The 17,863-nt window shown below is 34.5% G+C and overlaps 4 protein-coding genes across 6 annotated transcripts; 3 read left to right on the top strand and 1 right to left on the bottom strand.

Annotated features, from left to right (window-relative positions):
* Positions 1 to 932: 932 nt before the first annotated feature.
* On the top strand, positions 933 to 5,674 carry LOC111787805 (GDSL esterase/lipase CPRD49-like). Its single transcript, XM_023667864.1, has 6 exons — positions 933 to 1,225; positions 2,589 to 2,666; positions 4,188 to 4,328; positions 4,533 to 4,609; positions 4,704 to 4,853; positions 5,053 to 5,674. Exons 1-6 carry the CDS (start codon positions 1,115 to 1,117, stop codon positions 5,264 to 5,266), a joined length of 771 nt encoding a protein of 256 aa, XP_023523632.1. The 5' UTR covers positions 933 to 1,114; the 3' UTR covers positions 5,267 to 5,674.
* A 1,890-nt stretch (positions 5,675 to 7,564) lies between these two features.
* On the top strand, positions 7,565 to 8,370 carry LOC111796115 (protein EARLY FLOWERING 4-like). The gene has a single exon (XM_023678809.1). The coding sequence runs from the start codon at positions 7,920 to 7,922 to the stop codon at positions 8,307 to 8,309; it is 390 nt and encodes a 129-aa protein (XP_023534577.1). The 5' UTR covers positions 7,565 to 7,919; the 3' UTR covers positions 8,310 to 8,370.
* Positions 8,371 to 9,210: 840 nt separating this feature from the next.
* Positions 9,211 to 11,416, bottom strand: LOC111796100 (peptidyl-prolyl cis-trans isomerase CYP19-4-like). 2 transcript variants are annotated; one of them, XM_023678795.1, is made up of 8 exons: positions 11,273 to 11,416; positions 11,104 to 11,154; positions 10,953 to 11,031; positions 10,295 to 10,342; positions 10,180 to 10,203; positions 9,860 to 10,042; positions 9,647 to 9,722; positions 9,211 to 9,570 (listed from the first exon to the last, which is right to left on the bottom strand). In XM_023678795.1, exons 1-8 carry the CDS (start codon positions 11,348 to 11,350, stop codon positions 9,429 to 9,431), a joined length of 681 nt encoding a protein of 226 aa, XP_023534563.1. In that variant the 5' UTR covers positions 11,351 to 11,416; the 3' UTR covers positions 9,211 to 9,428. The 2 variants fall into 2 exon arrangements, with proteins under 2 accessions (XP_023534563.1, XP_023534571.1); XM_023678803.1 differs by having other exon boundaries at positions 9,212 to 9,570; positions 11,116 to 11,154.
* Positions 11,417 to 12,730: 1,314 nt separating this feature from the next.
* LOC111796085 (phosphoinositide phospholipase C 2-like) lies at positions 12,731 to 16,649 on the top strand. Of its 2 annotated transcripts, none has more exons than XM_023678776.1 (9): positions 12,731 to 13,198; positions 13,564 to 13,760; positions 13,865 to 14,000; positions 14,081 to 14,332; positions 14,411 to 14,652; positions 15,093 to 15,210; positions 15,585 to 15,737; positions 15,879 to 15,965; positions 16,108 to 16,649. In XM_023678776.1, the coding sequence occupies exons 1-9, from the start codon at positions 12,881 to 12,883 to the stop codon at positions 16,399 to 16,401; spliced, it is 1,797 nt and encodes a 598-aa protein (XP_023534544.1). In that variant the 5' UTR covers positions 12,731 to 12,880; the 3' UTR covers positions 16,402 to 16,649. The 2 variants fall into 2 exon arrangements, with proteins under 2 accessions (XP_023534544.1, XP_023534552.1); XM_023678784.1 differs by having other exon boundaries at positions 12,735 to 13,198; positions 14,414 to 14,652.
* Positions 16,650 to 17,863: the final 1,214 nt, after the last annotated feature.

Raw genomic sequence — 17,863 nt, 5'->3', positions numbered from 1 at the left:
ATTGAAAGCATAAAAACTTTTATAAATGCATATACATTCCAAAAGCACAAAACTCTCATCTCATTTAATGACAAATTAGGGTTTGGTTGCTTGGTTATTATAGATAGGTGAGGTGCTTTTAATGCATGTCCAACCCTTTCACAAGCAAATCACCTCCCAACCATACCTATCCAAATTTGCTTTAATTGGGACGCATATATTTAAAGAAAAAGATGTTGTTTTTAGTCATTTACTAAATGTTTAGTTGCCGGAAGAGCTATAAATTGTGTTCTTTGAAATATATAGCAACGATTGACTATTATCATTTCAATCACAATTCTAAAGAAATGTGTTACGGTATATTCATATATATAATGTTGCTAGTAGATGAATCTTTTTAATGGGTATATGACCCTACAAAAAAAAAAAAAAATCTAAAAAACAATATGCAAATTTAATTTTTTTAGTTGTGAAAGTAAAACATGACAGGATGCCTATACTATACGTCGCCCCCACAAAACACCACCATCAATTGCCCCCTAGCTAGGGAGTACCTACCCTGGCCAATGTTGTTTGTGGGGGCATTCTTTGCGAGTAGTAGGTGGACAGTTAATTATACCTATTAATTCACATGGGAAGCATGACCTTAAGGTCAAAGGATGCTCGCATAGTTTAAATGAAGTCTACAAAAATGCTATCATGTACGCTTAGTCTAGGATCATAAACATAAAATTATGACATGAAAATTAGGTATGATAAACGGTTCGTTGAAACTCAGCGTGAGAAAGGTAACGATTGCATATAAAACTTTATTTTATCTTGAAAACAATAATTTAAAAATGGCGTTTCTAAAACAAAATTTAACAAATTGTTTTGGGGGGAAGATAGAAATGTTGAGTGGAGGCAGGTAAGATACAGCGTAGCTCAAACAAAAAAATCGGTTGTTTATAAAATAGAGGGAAATGAATGCTGCAGAGATGCTACCCATTGTCAAATTTCGCTTTCAATTTGTTCATCCTTTTCTCTCTCGTGACCTTAACAACTTCATCCGAGCAAGAGGGAGTAAAATCGGCGGTTCGTCCTTTTTTCCCTCCCTTCTCCCTTTTGATGTATCTGTTTGATTGAGTGCACGGACATGGTAGGACCTTCGAGACCTCAGTTCGTTCTTTTTGGATCTTCCATTACTCAGTTCAGCTTCTCCAATGGCGGTTGGGGTGCTATACTCTCCGATGTTTATGCCCGCAAAGTAACCCATCTTTCACTTTCGCTTTTCTCTGCTTTCCTTTTCTGCTTTTTTCTTGTTGAAAATGTTTGACCCATCTGCCCATCTTTGAATGCCCTCAACGGAAATTCCTTTTCGTTTTACCTGAAATGAATGGGATTCTGCATGGAAGTTCTTTTGTTAAATTTGGATTTGATAGCTCTCCGGTGAAGCCTGAAGACAGAATTTGTTTTTTGTTTAGTTATTTATTTATCTTATAGTTTAGTTGTTGGGTTGGTATAGTGACTAGAGCCAACAGAAATATAAACAGCTCTTAGAGTAAATGAGTTCAAATCAGGTTAGCCTTTGAGAATCTTAAGGATTCATTTTTAAGTTTTGTTGCTTTCTCACTTCATAGAGGTTGGATTTTCTCAACCTGCAGAATAGTTGTTTGGTTTGATCTTTATACTGAAAAGTGTTTTGTGCAAGTCTTGATCAATATGGATGTAAAGGGAAACAGAGATTTGAACCTTTAGATCTCTAAGAATCCAATGTCTTAACTAGTTGAGTTAGGGTCAAGTTGACGACATAAATCATCAAAGTTAAATACCACATTCATCAAAGAGGTATGGCCATCTCTTTTAGGTTGCACCCCACTTTAGATGGTTATATTTGTGCTTGAAAAGACTACATCAGTCTACTCTACTTGTGCTTGAAAGGACTCCATCAGGCTGCTGGGTTTGGCTTCATATTGTTAAGGCTTGTTTTTAAGCTCATATAACTTGAGATCTGATGTAAACCTATTGTGTTGGGTCTTTATAGAAAGGGAAACCTTTTCCTGTCAACTATATACCATTTTGACTAAATATTTACAAATCTGTCTTACATGATTTTTTAAATTTATTCCATATTTTCTTTCCCTTATGTCCATGGTATGATCGTATTTTTATTTTTGAAATATGATTGGATTCTTCCCTAATGTGACATATTTTGCGAATCAGAATGTTTTCTTCTTATTTTCCACCATATCAAAAAAAAAAAAAAAAAAATTTTCTGTATCGAAGCAAATATTGTCGTCGCTCTCAAAAGTATTCTCACCAAAGAACCATTTGTATTCCCCTGCACTAATTCCTTCCTTTTTCTAGAGTGGCATTTTCTGTTCTGCATAAATTAGTTAAATAATATATTTTCCCTACAATTTTTTCTTATTTATTTTCTGCCTCTATATAAAAAATTAGCATTTCAAGATTCTCTTATTACACTACTTTCCAGAGACCCCCCCACCCCGTTTTCAGTCTGAAATCAGATTGCTGCTATTTTTTAGTGGAATTTGTTTGTAAGTTTGAATTCTTTACGTGCCTTATTGTATGCTTTGTGACAATTTTATCTTGAGCCCATTTCCTTTCAGGCAGATATATTTCTACGAGGTTACTTAAGTTGGAATTCTCGGCGCGCTGTACAGGTTCTTGATCAGGTTTTTCCAAAGGTATTGTGTCAAGTTTTGTAGAATTTGGAGGTGTCTGATTATTTTATTTGTTTGCTAGAATTATATGGTTGTTTAGCTATTTCCTCATGTGTAAATCACACAAATTTGTCACTTATATGTTTGACATTAAAATTCTTTTTATCTGATAGGAATGTTTCAAAAGCAGAACCACTTTTCTATGCCGAATAAACTATAGGGTATAGGAATGGATGTATATGAAAACGTTGCCCAGTTTAGATATACACATATACACAGAGCAAGAGCATTTCATTAAAATATGAAGGGATATATAAAAAATATAAGAAGGAAAAAAGGAAAGAGGGGTGAGGAGAGGCATCTACCCTAGACCAAAGAGATTGCAAAAAGGCTCTCAAATTGTACAAAAGTGAACAGAGAGAATAGTTGCAAAAAACTTTGGATCAGACACTAACTAAAGTGAAAATCGACTACATGTAAAGAGAAGTCAAAATTCCTTCCCTTGTTTTGGAAAATTCCTTTATTCATCTCCGTCAATAGTTCCCATTGCACAGAAAAAGATAGGGTTAATCCATGAAACTGAAGTGATGTTTACTCTCTTCCTTGCTCTCTTTTATAAAGGACACTCCAAGAAAAGGGATAGAGAACAAATGAAATTCATTTGCTGGATTTTTTGAATGTTACCTTTAGTTGCTTTCTTGAACTATAAATATTTGTGACAGGTTACACGCACCTCTTGTAATCTCACCAGACAACTATTTGAAATTACATTTGGTTGTATAAAAAGTGATAGGATTTTAATAGACCAGGTAGATCGTCATGTGGGAGTTCATACTTCTTATTGCATTCTCAGAAATGCTATTATTAGCTAATTCTATCTTCATGTGTGGAAGGGACAAAAGAGGACGGGCCCCAATAGTATCACAACTATATCTCCTAATCAAAGTTCCTAGCTTCATTAGCTAGATGGAAGTACCAAAATCTAGCACACTTCCATTAGGGATGGAATTTTGCAATCATTTCTTACACTTGTGAATGATTTCCTTGTGCTGCCATTGCATATAAATAATTCAATGGGCAGAGTTCTGCAAGTATTATCAGTTGGAACTGTAAATAATCTGTAGAAATTCTCAGACTGATAGAACTTGATATTATTTATCAACGAAGAGAGTAGAAACACGGGGAATTAGAAAGCTCCCCCATCTCTTCTAGACCTGATTACTTCAGTTCATTAGGGCATAATAATACCTTCTTCCTTACTTGCATCCTCCAAATACCTCTCAAGTCACATGACTTGGTTATACTAAGTGACGACTTAGTTTCATTTCTGATTAAGGAATTTGAATTATTTAGGTTCGGGGCGATCTGTGTAAACCAGCAATGTTAATTTGATATCAATATCTGTATGATTAATAGGTTTTTCACACAACATTATTTTCATTCTCACCCCTACTTGTTCCTCTTTTCTTCTTTGTGCGATCTACGTTGTCATTATTATCATTGCTTCTGCCATATTATTTATTTATTTATTTACTTGAGTCTCAGGATGCTGCTGTGCAGCCTTCTTTGGTAATAGTTTATTTTGGTGGTAATGATTCAATGGGTCCCCATGCATCTGGCCTTGGCCCTCATGTGCCACTTCCTGAATACATTGATAACATGAGAAAAATTGCAACTCATATCCAGGTATTCCAAAAACAAACTTGATATTAACATCAGCCTACTAAATTGATCCTCAAAAGACTATTGAACGCGAGATTAGTAGGTAAAAGCATTACTTGTAGCTAACAAGCTTACCGGTCGCTGAAAGAATAAATTCAATCATACTCTTCGTTTTCTTATGTTAACTGCTGTGGATGCATATTCTAATATAAATCCTTAAAAAATCAGAGTCTTTCAGATAAAACGCGCCTTATCTTTTTAACATGCCCTCCGGTGAATGAAACCAAAGTTCGTGAAAGTTCAAGGTGCCGTATGCAATTTAATGCATTGTTTCCAACGTCCTTGTTTATTTTGTATTTTTATTCTAAGATAGTTCATTTGTTTTATTAAATTATGCAGCAAGTTTCTCAGTGAACTGGTGAGAACAAATGAGTTGTGCAAGGCGTATGCCCAAGCGTGTGTAAAGCTGTGCCAAGAAATGGGTGTAAAAGTTGTTGATCTTTTTAGTGCCTTCCAAAAAAGAGATGATTGGATGAACGTTTGCCTCACGTAAGTTCGTTTTCATCATCCTTTTGAATATTGATTGTAATTCATATTTCTTCAATCTGATTGAGAAATACAAACTTCCATTTTCTTGTTTGTAAGATGCTACGAGTTTTAGGAAACTGAAAAACGTTGGGCATCATCTTTTCGGTTGGTTTTTGGTTTAGTTTGAAGCGATTCTGTTTCCTGTTGCCCCATTTTGCAGAGATGGGATTCATTTATCAGCTGAAGGAAGCAAAGTAGTGGTGGAGGAGATCATGAAAGTTCTCAAGGAAGCTGAATGGAAGCCATCTCTATTCTGGAAGTCCCTTCCAACCGAGTTTGCAGAAGACTCACCTTACGATCTTGTTGCAGCCGATGGCTCAAAAACTCTCAACGGGTCCGATTGGATCATTCACCGAGATATCATGTGGGATTAGTTTTGTTCTCAACCTCCCTTGCATTGCCCCCTCCCCATTGCAGCCATCTTACAGATATCAGTTGCTCAACAATGGCCAGACATGCAAGAATTCCATAGAAGGCAGAAGGGAATGTAAGAGAAGTATGCAGCACTTGATCTTTCATTGTTGCAATTACAAGCAGCAGAAAATTTTAGGATTGAGTGGATAGAATGTTGTATTATAAATTAGTAATAAGTTTTTCATAAGCTTCTTGGAAATTAATAATATCATATGTGCTGCTTTATTTCTGTACTGAACATCACACAGAGACAGCAGGCAAGCTCAGCTGATGTAGCCAAAAGTAGAATATTTGTACCTCAGTAGTCCCTTTATAATTATTTTTCAATTCATATTACATATAGATGGAGTAAATGGCTTTGATTTGAACCATCCAGAGTGATATTAATTATGGAAAAGGTTGTGAAAAATGTTTGTGTTTCACTATTGCTTAGAATCAAAGCCAGCAATTAAGTGTTTGAAGCAGAAAAGTTTGTTTGTAGTATAGGATATAAAAAAAGTTGTACATTTCTTTTTTGATAGCTCAATCATAAGAACTTTCCACGTGTTTTATTTAGACATGTTGGGTGGTCTTTTGAAAATTTTTCTATGATATGAGCAAGTACAAGACATATTGAGTATGCTGGAAAAACTCGTGTGTCGTGTTGGTGTTACTAGATTCTTTCATCACTATATTTTCTCAACGATCATATTTTATTCTCTTTTATGTACACTTTTTCTGACTTGTCTCTTTCAAGTTTTCAACACCATTTTCTCTCTTTTTATGAATTATTTTCATTTCAGTAATTTGTTAATTCCAATAATGAAGTAAAAGTCATTTTTGTTACATTAATAAAGTGTTTTTTTCTTGGTATTACTCTATCAGATCGTAACTATTAAACAAACTTTAATATGATTTGACTAATACCCACGTTGATTTTAGGGTTTAGGGTTCTTTTACGACAACTAATTAATGTCAATAAATGAAGAAAAAAAGAATCATTCAATAATTTCCTTCTTTTTTTTTTCCTTTTTGTATTTATTGTATTAATGAAAAATGAAAATCTAAACTTCTAGTTTAAGCAATAATCTCTTCTACAATTTTATATTTTTTTTAAAACTTAAATTAACTGAATAGGGGAATATAATTGAAATATCCTAAGGAATGGGAGATAAAATTATTCCCTGCCATCTGTAATAAATTAAGAAAGAGTTAAAAGATATTTATATTACTTAATTAGTAAATTTACAAAAAGAAAAAAAGGAAATTTCTATTGGTTTTTTAATAACAATATAGTGAGGAGATATTTGTGAAGATATTTAAGATAGATGCTTAAAGGTATTGGGGCGGGACCCACTTGGTGTTGCGTGGAACCCTTTTTCTACTCTTTTCTATTTATTAATTCTCTTTCTCTCTTTTTTTATATTCACTTTTGGATATTTTCTCAATCAATCTATCCCACTCGCGCTCTTTAGCGCGTGTTCACATTCTCCTTTTGGATATTTTCTTTTTTGCACGTTTTTTTTTACCGGGATGGTAATAATGAGATGTGACTACTCACGCCACTGTCAAATCATTTTTCTCTAATTTCCTTTTATTTTTAAATATAATTAATTAATTTTCCATATGTATAAGAGAAAAAAAAAAAAAAAAAATTAATCTTAATGTTTTTTTTATTTATTTCCGTCTTTAATAGATTAATAAGTTGTAATAAGTTAAAGATTTAAATTTTTACTTTTGTTGAACTAAAATGAAGTTGTATCATATTTTACTCGGGCTACAAGTTTGATGATTTCACAAGCAACTAGCTCGGTTAAAGCATCTACTCCTTTACGATCAAAGTATTTTTCGAGTTCATTCGTGGGAATTAAAATTCAAAACTCTAACCTTTTTGTTTAAGGTTTTTTTATTTTTTATTTTTTTTATTTTTTATTTTTAAAATCAACTAATTTACACTATAATTTTATGATGTTTATCTATCTAAAAGTTTAAATTCTCGTTCAAACAAACAAACATTATCGAATGGAGCAAAACTTAGGATGCTAAATATCACCCAACTTTTGCAGTGCAACCATGTGGCTGAACTTTTTGGTGTCGAATGTCATATTACTTTTTTTGCTTACTTTATTGTATTTGTTATATTTTCATTTAATGAATATCGTTTTATATGTCTATGTTCAAATATAACATGTTTTCGTTTTTTTCCAAAAATATTTGAGAATATCAATTTCGAACATATTTTTCTGTAGTATTATCTTACACTCTCAATTTTTAAAAAGTAATAAAAAGAACTGAAAAAAATATATATTTTTTAAAATGCTTGAAACGTGGCACCACAATATTATGCCACGTGGGTAGTTTGCAACCTGAGTGTAGCCCAGCTAGCACCCAAGTTTTGGTCTGCTCCAAGCACCTTTTTGCCTTCTATACATCTTCTTTCCACGCGCTGTTCGCTTCGCGTGGGCCCTTCTAAAAGTCTCTCAGCTCCACGTTCCAAAGCTACACCGATAATGGATCCTCCCAGCAGTATTTAGTCATCACTAACTCCATTTTTTTTCCTTCAACCTTGGCTTGCCTTCTTCTCCTCCTCCTCCTCTACAACCTCCCACTCCCCTTCCACTTCCACTTCCAACCATGGCCGATATCAACCCCCGCCGCAAATCCAAAACCAAGCCTTCAGCCACCACCACCACCACAACCACAACCACCACCAGTGACGACGGCCGACACGACGGCTTCCCTGACGAATGCGACGCCCAGGTGTGGGCCTCCTTCGACCAGACCTTCCGCCAGGTTCAGTCAGTGCTGGACCGTAACAGAGTGCTGATTCAACAGGTGAACGAGAACCACCAGTCTCGAATTCCCAGCAACATGGTGGACAACGTGGCTCTCATCCAAGAACTCAATGGGAACATCTCTAAAGTTGTCTCCATGTACTCCGATTTCTCCTCTGACTTCTCCTCTGGGTTCAATAACAACAAATCCAGAAATGGCAAAAGAGGAAGCAGCAACCCAGATGCTTGACGAAGAATTCAAGCCACAGAAACAAAGAACAAAGAAAATAAAAAAAAAAAAAAAAAAAAAATCGCACCATCTCTGTAATAGGTGAATGCCTCTTTTTCCCCNGAATAAAAGGTGGGCAGTGGGTGGTTTGGAAATGCGAGAATGAAGAACTTCTCGCAGGTGGTGCGTGTATGTGTATGCTTTGTGGTGGTGTTTTTTTCTCATTAAAAATGTGTTTCCTCTTTCAAATGTAACAGTTAATGCATGCTTCCATCATCATCATCATCATCATGATTGTCAGAGTTCATTGTCTTCTTCTTCTTCTTACCTTCTCCCAAAAGATGGGAAACTTTTCTTATCAGCAGCGGAGGATAAAACAGAACATCATATGGGAAACAAAAGTGCTTTAGTTTTTTATATATAAATCCAGACGCTTTTGAGTTTTCAGGCCACAGAAGGAAAACTACAAAAAGTATAAATTCTATATTCTAAATCTTTTCAGAACTACTACCTGTTTCCATGTCTTTCTATATATTGTCATATAACAAACAACAGCTACTGAGATTGATCATATAAGTTATACAAGACACAAAAGGGTGCTGCCGTACTGTTCTTTACCCAAAATACATGAACGATCAAACAGTAGAAAGGTGAGGATATTTTAGATAAAAAAAATCTTTCTTTTACTAAATATCTACTTATTAACACAAATCATGGTATTAAGTAGATATGGTAAGTGAGATATTTGAAGATATCATTCAATCAAATCTGTTGATTTTGCAGTCGGTACCTGTTTCAATAAAAGTTGTTCTAAATTCGGAATCCACAAAAGAAGATGATGTGCTTATTTTGAAAACTTTTCTGAATATGGAATCTCTAAAAGAAGATGAAGTGTGTTTGTGCTTTTTGTGTTCATGGAAGATGCTAAAACTTCAACACCAATCTACCATTTTTAGAAGGAAAATCTTGACATTTTACAAAGATAACAATCCAATGTATAGAAATGATAAATAATGTGAATGAGAACATTAGATGTCATTGGAATGATCGATTCTAATGTGAAGCTGATGCCTACATCTCACTAGAGAGAAAGTTGTAGGGAGAGAGGACCTTTGTTATCAACAATCTCTGTTTCCAGAACTATACTGGAAGTTCTCCACTTTCTGAAATGTAAACTTCAGTCTTTGGTTTTCCATCCCCCTGACTTCCTTCGGCTTCCATCTTGAACACAACATCCATGCCCGAAACCACTTTTCCAAACACAACATGGTGCCCATCCAACCTATGATATAAGCAAACAGATTTTAAAAAGTTCATTCCACAAGGAACTGCGTCAACCTTTCAAATGAAACATTTACCAGCTAGTTTTAACAGTTGTAATAAAGAACTGTGATCCGTTTGTGTCCTCCCCAGAGTTTGCCATTGACACAAAACCTGATAAAAAGCCAAACCATCCATTCAAGACGGGAATAGGTTCCAAAAGTAAGTTCAAATCAAATATTAGAGTGCTCAAATTCCAGTGTTCATGTTCAATCAACTTGCTCTTGAAACATTCAAGTAGTCAAGATTACCTGGACCATCATGTTTCAATTGGAAATTTTCATCTGCAAACTTTTCGCCATATATTGACTCTCCACCTCGGCCATCTCCACGAGTAAAATCACCTCCCTGCATCATAAAACTGGGAATGATCCTATGGAATTTGCTTCCTTTGTAATGTAGAGGCTTCCCGCTCCTCCCCATTCCTTTCTCTCCTAGAACAAGATTAAACGAATTATTTATAAATTTTCAAAACATAACAATATTTTAGCAGAAAACTAAATAAATGTTTGCTGCTTCAATCAATATGAAGAGAAACCTAACTATTGAAGAGCAAAATCTACTTGGCTACCCGTGCAAAGAGCGCGAAAATTCTCTGCAGAACACACATATAGAAGTAGAATAATCAGAGCCTTCTATAGGAATACAAAAACAGTCATCAAAGAATCATTGAACTAGCTCCTTACCTGCGGTTTTAGGGACTGTTTCTCCAAATAGGCCAATAACAACTCGTCCTGTGAGAAAGAAATTTGTTATGGAAGATCTTCAAATGAGTTGCCACTTTTGAATAAATGTATGTTTCTGGTTCAAAATATGAAACAGAAGCAAATCTTAGCCATGTTTTTCTTCCTTCTTTAGGCTTGCAAGATTTCCTGACTACCCAATGTTCCTCGAGATATGAAAATTTTATTGAGATCGATCTTTGTAGGAGTCATCACTCTTCACCCAACTTTTGCATTTGGCCCTAATACTCTTTTGCAGGTTTCTAATTCCTCCATTAACACTGATATGGATTCTAGCAAGTAGTTCATTAGACAGGATGAATCATTAAGTTTGACAATGAAATTCCATTAAGAAAACAAAATGATCTAATTTCACCCATAATTCCCCCACTCTAATCTGAGTTTTGACTAGAATTCATTACAAGGACACAGCAAAGCTCATCAAAACACATGCCCAGTCTCATACTCTCCTACTTGATCACTCTCATTCCACTCGAGAAACTAATGATTAACCTGACCTTACATTAGGTTTCTTAGACAAAACCCACCTCCCTAGGCAAAATTGGATCGAAAAATTTCGAACTAGTTCGACAGTGAGAAAGTAAAAAGAAATGAGCCATACCAGAGGGCTTTCCACCGATTTCGATATCAAAGTATACTCTGTGAGTCACCGTCGTAGGATTCTTCCCCAATTTGATTTCCTATAATCAATTACAAAAGTGAGTTCTGTTTGATTGAAGAGATACACGAAGAGTGAAGAAACAGTAACTCACTTCATCGACAACCTTTTGTTCGGATGAGACACCACTATCATTTAATTGGTTCTGCGAAAAGCAAGAAAAAATCATAACGAAGAAGAACAAAGACATTTTAGAAATTGAAATTGGGAGCTCTGATCTTCTCCATTCAAGATAAATGGAAGATGGAGACGGAAAATCATACCAGAATCAAGACAATTGTAGCAATCAGAAACAAGATCCATAAACAGACCGCTGAGAATAACCTCTTCATTGTGGGCATCTCTTCTAATTTTTGCTCCAAGATCGTCTCGACTTTCAGGAAACCTCCTCAGTGAAAAAATTGAAATTAAAACAGTGCCGACTTTTTTTTAGGTGAAAACAATGCTGAATTGATAATTGTTCTAAAAAAAAGAAAAAAAAAAAGGCTAAATTACCAAATAAATAAATAATATCCCTTAACCTTGTTAATTAATCCTAAATTTAATCTGTTTATTTTTTTTTTAAGTATTTATGTAAAAAAAAATCATCTTTTAACTTCCGCGGGTCAAAGTAATTAAAAAGTGATTATATGGACAAGAATAATATCAAACTCAAATCTTATCGGCTAAAGTGTCAAAAATTTAGACTATTCAAAAGAATAGATTAAAAAAAATGTAATTTTCTTTTCTTTATTGGTATTATTTGTTGTTCATTTTTTATAAATGAGTTATTCAACTGAGGTTTATAGTTAATATAAGTATCAAAAAGTATATAATTTATATATAAAAAAACTAATATTTTTTATTAAATGAAAGAAAATTCTATGAAAGTTAAGTACGACGATGAATTTGATTTATGTCACTATGATACGAAGGGAGAAAACTATTAAATCTTATGAAATAAAACCAAAATTAATCAATAAAACAATTAAAATCAGACACAACATTGGGCCGACATAGTTAAATAAAAATCAAAGAAAAAAACATGTTCTGTGGGAAACAGAGAAGCAGTTAAGGTTGGGACTGGATTTTTTTTTTCTTTTTGTAATAAATGCTTCCTAACATTATTTATTCATATTCATTACACCGCAACATAAAATAGTCTCTCTCTAATAATTATTTTCACTTTTAATTTTTTTAAGAAATTATGGATATCTTTATCAGCCTGTCACCTTTAGTACTCTAAATTAGAGAAAAATAATAATAATAATAATAATAACTTAAATATGAATATCTATATCAGTGAGTCACATTTAGCAATATAAATTAGGGGAAAAGATAATAATGAAGACTTAAACATGCTGATGTGGCAGGGAGAGAGGCAATTAGACCCCTGTATTATTGGGTAATAAGGTGATAAATATGATTAATAAACGAAAAATTAATAAAAAATAGGTATCAACATAATTACAGATAAGAACATAGACATATAATGTAATTGACGATATTTATAATGGACATGTGTTATGTGATTGGATCATATGCAACTTTATGCTATATTCGTTAAGAATGAGATGTATTAAATTTAAATTTAAAATTTTTATATTTTTATTATTTATAGAGTAATTTCAATTAATTATTATTTTAAAAAATTTAAAGCGTATATTTTAATTATAAAATTTTAATTAAGTGTAGCTTAAAATTAAAAGGTCCAACGAATTATAATTGCTGAGAAATGTGGGCCATAATCTTCTCTACCATTACTCTCTTTTGGTTTCATCTTCTTCCAATTCCGTTCTCTGTGGATTTTTCCCTTCTTCTTCTTCACAGAGCTTTCTTTCTCACTGTTTCTCTCTCTAAATCCCCCCGTATCCCTCTAATTCTTCTCCTCCATGTCGAAGCAGACCTACAGAGTGTGCTTCTGCTTCCGCCGGCGTTTCAGGATGACCGCCAGCGAAGCCCCCAAAGAGATCAAGAACCTCTTCGACCAGTACTCCGAGAATGGGATCATGGACGCTGATCATCTGCAGAGATTCTTGATCGACGTTCAGAAGGAGGTCAAGACGACGAGGGACGACGCTCAGAACATGATTGAGCGCTGTACTAACGAGCTTAAGCATTTGAATATCTTCCATCGGAAGGCCCTCAATCTTGAAGCCTTCTTTAAGTACCTCTTCAGCGATCTCAACCCTCCTCTCGAGTCTCGTGGGGTAATTTTTTTGCCTTTCTTTTCACTCTGCTCACTCTTCATAATTGCTTTCGATTTTTGAATTGTTTAGTTTCTTTCTGTATGTTTTGGCTCGTTTATTTTGCTGTGGATGACTGGGGTTACTGTTAATTATGTGTAGAAATTAATTGATTACTGAGCCCCTCTTGTGTTCTTCCTTGTTTAAAAGAGATTCCGGATCTCTCTCTCTCTCTCTCTTTGTGCGTGTCGGTGTGTGTTTTATACATCAAATTTAATGTTTGTTTTCAGCTTTTCATGGGGTAAAGCATCTTGTTACTTTTCTGGTGGTACGAGGACAAGTTCGGTATTATGACTGAACATGGAATGGCGTATATTCTGATTTTTCAGGTGCACCAAGATATGAGTGCTCCTTTGTCGCACTATTACATATATACAGGTCACAACTCGTACTTGACTGGGAATCAGCTCAGCAGTGATTGCAGTGATGTTCCCATCATACAAGCCCTGCAGAGAGGAGTTAGAGTTATTGAATTGGATATATGGCCGAATTCGTCAAAGGATGATATAGATGTTCTTCATGGCAGGTGTTGTTTGTATCTCCTTGCTTTTCTTTCAGTAATGGGATCTTCTGTTTTATGTGGAATCTTTGTTATTATTGATCATTCCTAATTCGGAGATTGTTTTTCAGGACACTTACTACCCCTGTGGAGCTTATTAAATGTTTGAAATCTATTAAAGAGCATGCCTTTGTTGCATCAGAATATCCAGTTGTAATAACATTGGAAGACCATCTTCCGCCTAATCTTCAAGCTAAAGTGGCTGAGGTGCAGCAGTTTAGGTCCCCCCTCTTTTGTTTTTGTGTATGTCTAATATTAAAACCTTATAATTTTCTGAACTGTTGTAGATGGTTACAAGTACATTTCAAGACATCCTGTTCTCTCCTGGCTCTGACTGCTTGAAGGAATTTCCTTCTCCCGAATCACTGAAGAAAAGGATTATTATATCAACTAAACCACCTAAGGAGTACCTTAAGACCAAAGATGTTCCTAAGGAGGGTGAGCCACAGAAGGAAAAGACTTCTGGGGAAAATAAAGAAACACCAGCATGGGGAAGGGAAGTGTCAAGCTTGAAAGATGGTACTGTGACTGACTACAAGGTCTGTAATGTTCCCCAAGAATTTTCTCATCCTTATGCTTTTTAAACAGGTTTTGATCTAATGCTTGGTTATACGTAGCAGCAAGATTTGGATGAAGATAGTAACGACGAGGAAGATCCTGAGGATGGAGATCCCAAGTCTGCAGACTGTACACAGTATATTGCACCTGAATATAAAAATTTGATCGCTATTCATGCGGGAAAGCCCAAAGGGGGTATTGATGCATGCCTCAAAGTGGATCCTGAGAAAGTTAGACGTTTGAGCTTGAGTGAGCAACAACTAGAAAAGGCAGTACTTACTCATGGAAAACAGATAGTAAGGTAAGAACAAAATTTGTTCAGTCAATGACAATAGTAAATGGGCTAAGTGAACATACATTTTAATGGGCTTACATTTAGGTTGTCCAAATTCTTTTGAAGTTCTTGTGTTTATTAGAAAAGGCAGAGACAGGGTGCATAAAGCCACACACTTTTTGTTGATTGTGGAATGGAAACTCTTTGGAGTTTAAATGCCCCAAAGTTCAGTGATTGTATAATTATATGGATGGATGTGTAGGGGTTAGGATGGGGGAGAAGTTTGGTATTTAATGTGATCTACGATAATGGAAAATAATCATTTTCCCATTTTTCCTTTTCCTTATAGAAGTAACATTGTTATGGAGTTCATGTCTTCATGTAGTTCATATGTTCTCTCAGGGGTTGCTCATTCTTGGGGAAAATTTTGTTATTTTTCTTGAGTTTTCTCTTCTTACTTGCTGTAGGTTTACTCAGAGGAACATTTTGAGAATCTATCCAAAGGGGACCAGGTTTGACTCATCCAATTATAACCCAATGATTGGGTGGACTCATGGTGCTCAAATGGTTGCGCTGAACATGCAGGTCATTTCATCTTCGTCTATATTGAATCAAAGATTTAGATATAGATTGTTTAATTACAAAATTTCTTGATTCATTCTTTCCCATTCTGATCTTGTTTGTCAGAAGAAGAATGTTTGAGCTCTAGCAGGTTGAGATGGAAGATTGGATAGTATCCGACTTCTTGCTAACCTTGATAGATTAGTATCTTATGAAACTTAGAATCCCCTTCCTAAGCATTTGGCTGCTAACTGAAATGGGGCCGTGTTTCATTTTTCTCTAGTTAACTTATCCAATGACTTCCAATTCTCTAAATCCCATCATTTTGTTGATTAGTTTATGTTTGTTTCTCCAATTTTCCGAACATTGAAAATTGGATGATCTGTGAATTATAACAGGGTTATGGAAGGTCCCTATGGTTGATGCATGGGATGTTCAGGGCTAATGGTGGATGTGGTTATGTAAAAAAACCAGATTTTATACTGAACCCTGGTTCAGATGATGAGATCTTTGATCCTAGAGCTAGTTTGCCTGTGAAAACAACTTTGAAAGTAAGTGCTCGCAAACTTCTTTTTTCCCTCCTTCGTTTGACTGTGCTTCAGTTTCCTGTAGCCAATGTTCAAGTGTAAATGTACATTCGCTTATTTTATTTGACCGTACTGACAATGTTGGTTCTATTATCTGTTGAAAAGGTGACTGTTTATATGGGGGAAGGATGGTATTATGATTTTCACCACACCCACTTTGATGTTTACTCCCCACCAGACTTTTACACCAGGGTATGTCAATGAAGTTTACAATATTTTGATTGAATGTAGCCAAAACCTTTTGTCAATGGAAGTTAGTTTTCAGATTAAAAAAGTATAGCTGCTAAAACCTGTTGCTGCACTTGGGATCGTTTGGTTATTGTTGTGTATACAGGTGGGAATTGCTGGAGTTCCAGCTGATACCATAATGAAGAAAACAAAAACATTAGAGGATAACTGGGTGCCTGCTTGGAACGAGGAGTTTGAGTTTCCATTATCTGTTCCAGAACTCGCTTTACTTCGAATCGAAGTTCACGAGTACGACATGTCTGAAAAGGATGATTTCGGGGGACAGACATGCCTACCTGTTGCAGAACTAAGAAGAGGGATTCGATCAGTTCCACTCCACAACGTGAAGGGAGAGAAGTACAAATCTGTGAAGCTTCTGATGGGGTTTGAATTTGTTTAACAATGAAGGAAAGGGAAGTTCCACAACATCATATAATTATGTACAGCTTCAAAATTAGTAAGCAGCTTTTGTTCCTCTTCTCCCCCTTTAATTCTATCATTAATTATTGGTGTCATTTAGTTTTCCATTTTGTGAGAGGATCTATAAAAAGCTGAGTTGAATCTATATATTGTATGTAATGCTGTAATGATTTTGATATGGAAGAAGGCTATGTTTCTGTCAAATAATGTTTGTATTTTATTTTATTTTTTTGGTTGGAATCGAGTGTTCAACAGATGTCGGTCCAAAGATGTTCCAGTGGCACCGCACAAATTTGTCTTTTGAGATTTTAGATCATAAAAAGTTCCTTGGATTTTATTTCTGACAGATTGTATTATTATTATTATTATTATTGTTCAACTTTATTGTCAATTATCTTCTCCTTTTCTTTTGGATAAGGTAGCTCAGTTTTCCACCACTCATCCTCCAAATATTTTTGAATTTTTTTTATTTTGGCTCTGCTAACCTCCAAAGGTTGTTTAAATGATTGGAAGTTCTTGAAAAATATAAAATGTTACGTTACCAGTTTATTAAAAAAAAAATTAAGAGTTTAAATTATTTTATAATTAAATGAATTTAAAGTTAATATTGATGCTAATATTTATCACATAAAATATGATTAAAGGTTGATCGAATCCACAAATTTGATTAGGACAAAATCTTGAATTTCACGAAATAATCAACCTGCGAGTAAATCTTTGTCTGAAAACTAATTAAAAAAAAATGGAATGTAATAATTATAATTGAAACTGCAATTTCTTCAAACATCCACACCACTTGATGTTACTTATTATTATTAAGTAATAGATATTAATTTTGAGTAATGGTATGTTATTGAATAGTTATTGGTAGATATACTAATTATATAAAACTTATCTTAGATTTTAAAAGTGTAGGTAAATTCTTAGTGTACGATCAAATAAGAATTTAATGTCACATCAAAGCGTCAATAAAATAGAGATTAAACAACGTACAATTCAAATATATTATGGTGTTATCAACGTGCTTTCAAAAAGTTCATAAAGTTTAAGACGATTTATATTATTGGAACTGGGTGCCAAAATTTTCAAAATATTGGACCCTCTAATGCCTCCCTTTGAATTTCTTAGAGAAAAGGTTGTTCACCTGCCCTCAACACTGACCCTTTTTAATATCTTTTTTCTATTCCTCTACTCTTCATTTACTATGCACCCTATTCAATATCCACCGTCTGATTTAATGACTTTTATGAGCCTTAATATCTCAACAGTTAACACACACCCATGGAAAATCTCCAATACCCAATCTCAGTTCACATTCTATTTCTTCTTTTAAATTTCATTTTTGTTGATTGATCAACGTGTTCATGATCGTCTCGTAATCTCGAACCGCTGGTTCGGTCATGATCGAGTGTACTGAACAAAGATGCACAAACATAGTGATG

Source organism: Cucurbita pepo, chromosome LG01 (assembly GCF_002806865.2).
Source record: "Cucurbita pepo subsp. pepo cultivar mu-cu-16 chromosome LG01, ASM280686v2, whole genome shotgun sequence".
Taxonomy (NCBI): Eukaryota; Viridiplantae; Streptophyta; class Magnoliopsida; order Cucurbitales; family Cucurbitaceae; genus Cucurbita; species Cucurbita pepo.
Note: the sequence above shows the minus strand (reverse complement) of the source record. Positions and strands in the feature narration are given on the sequence as shown.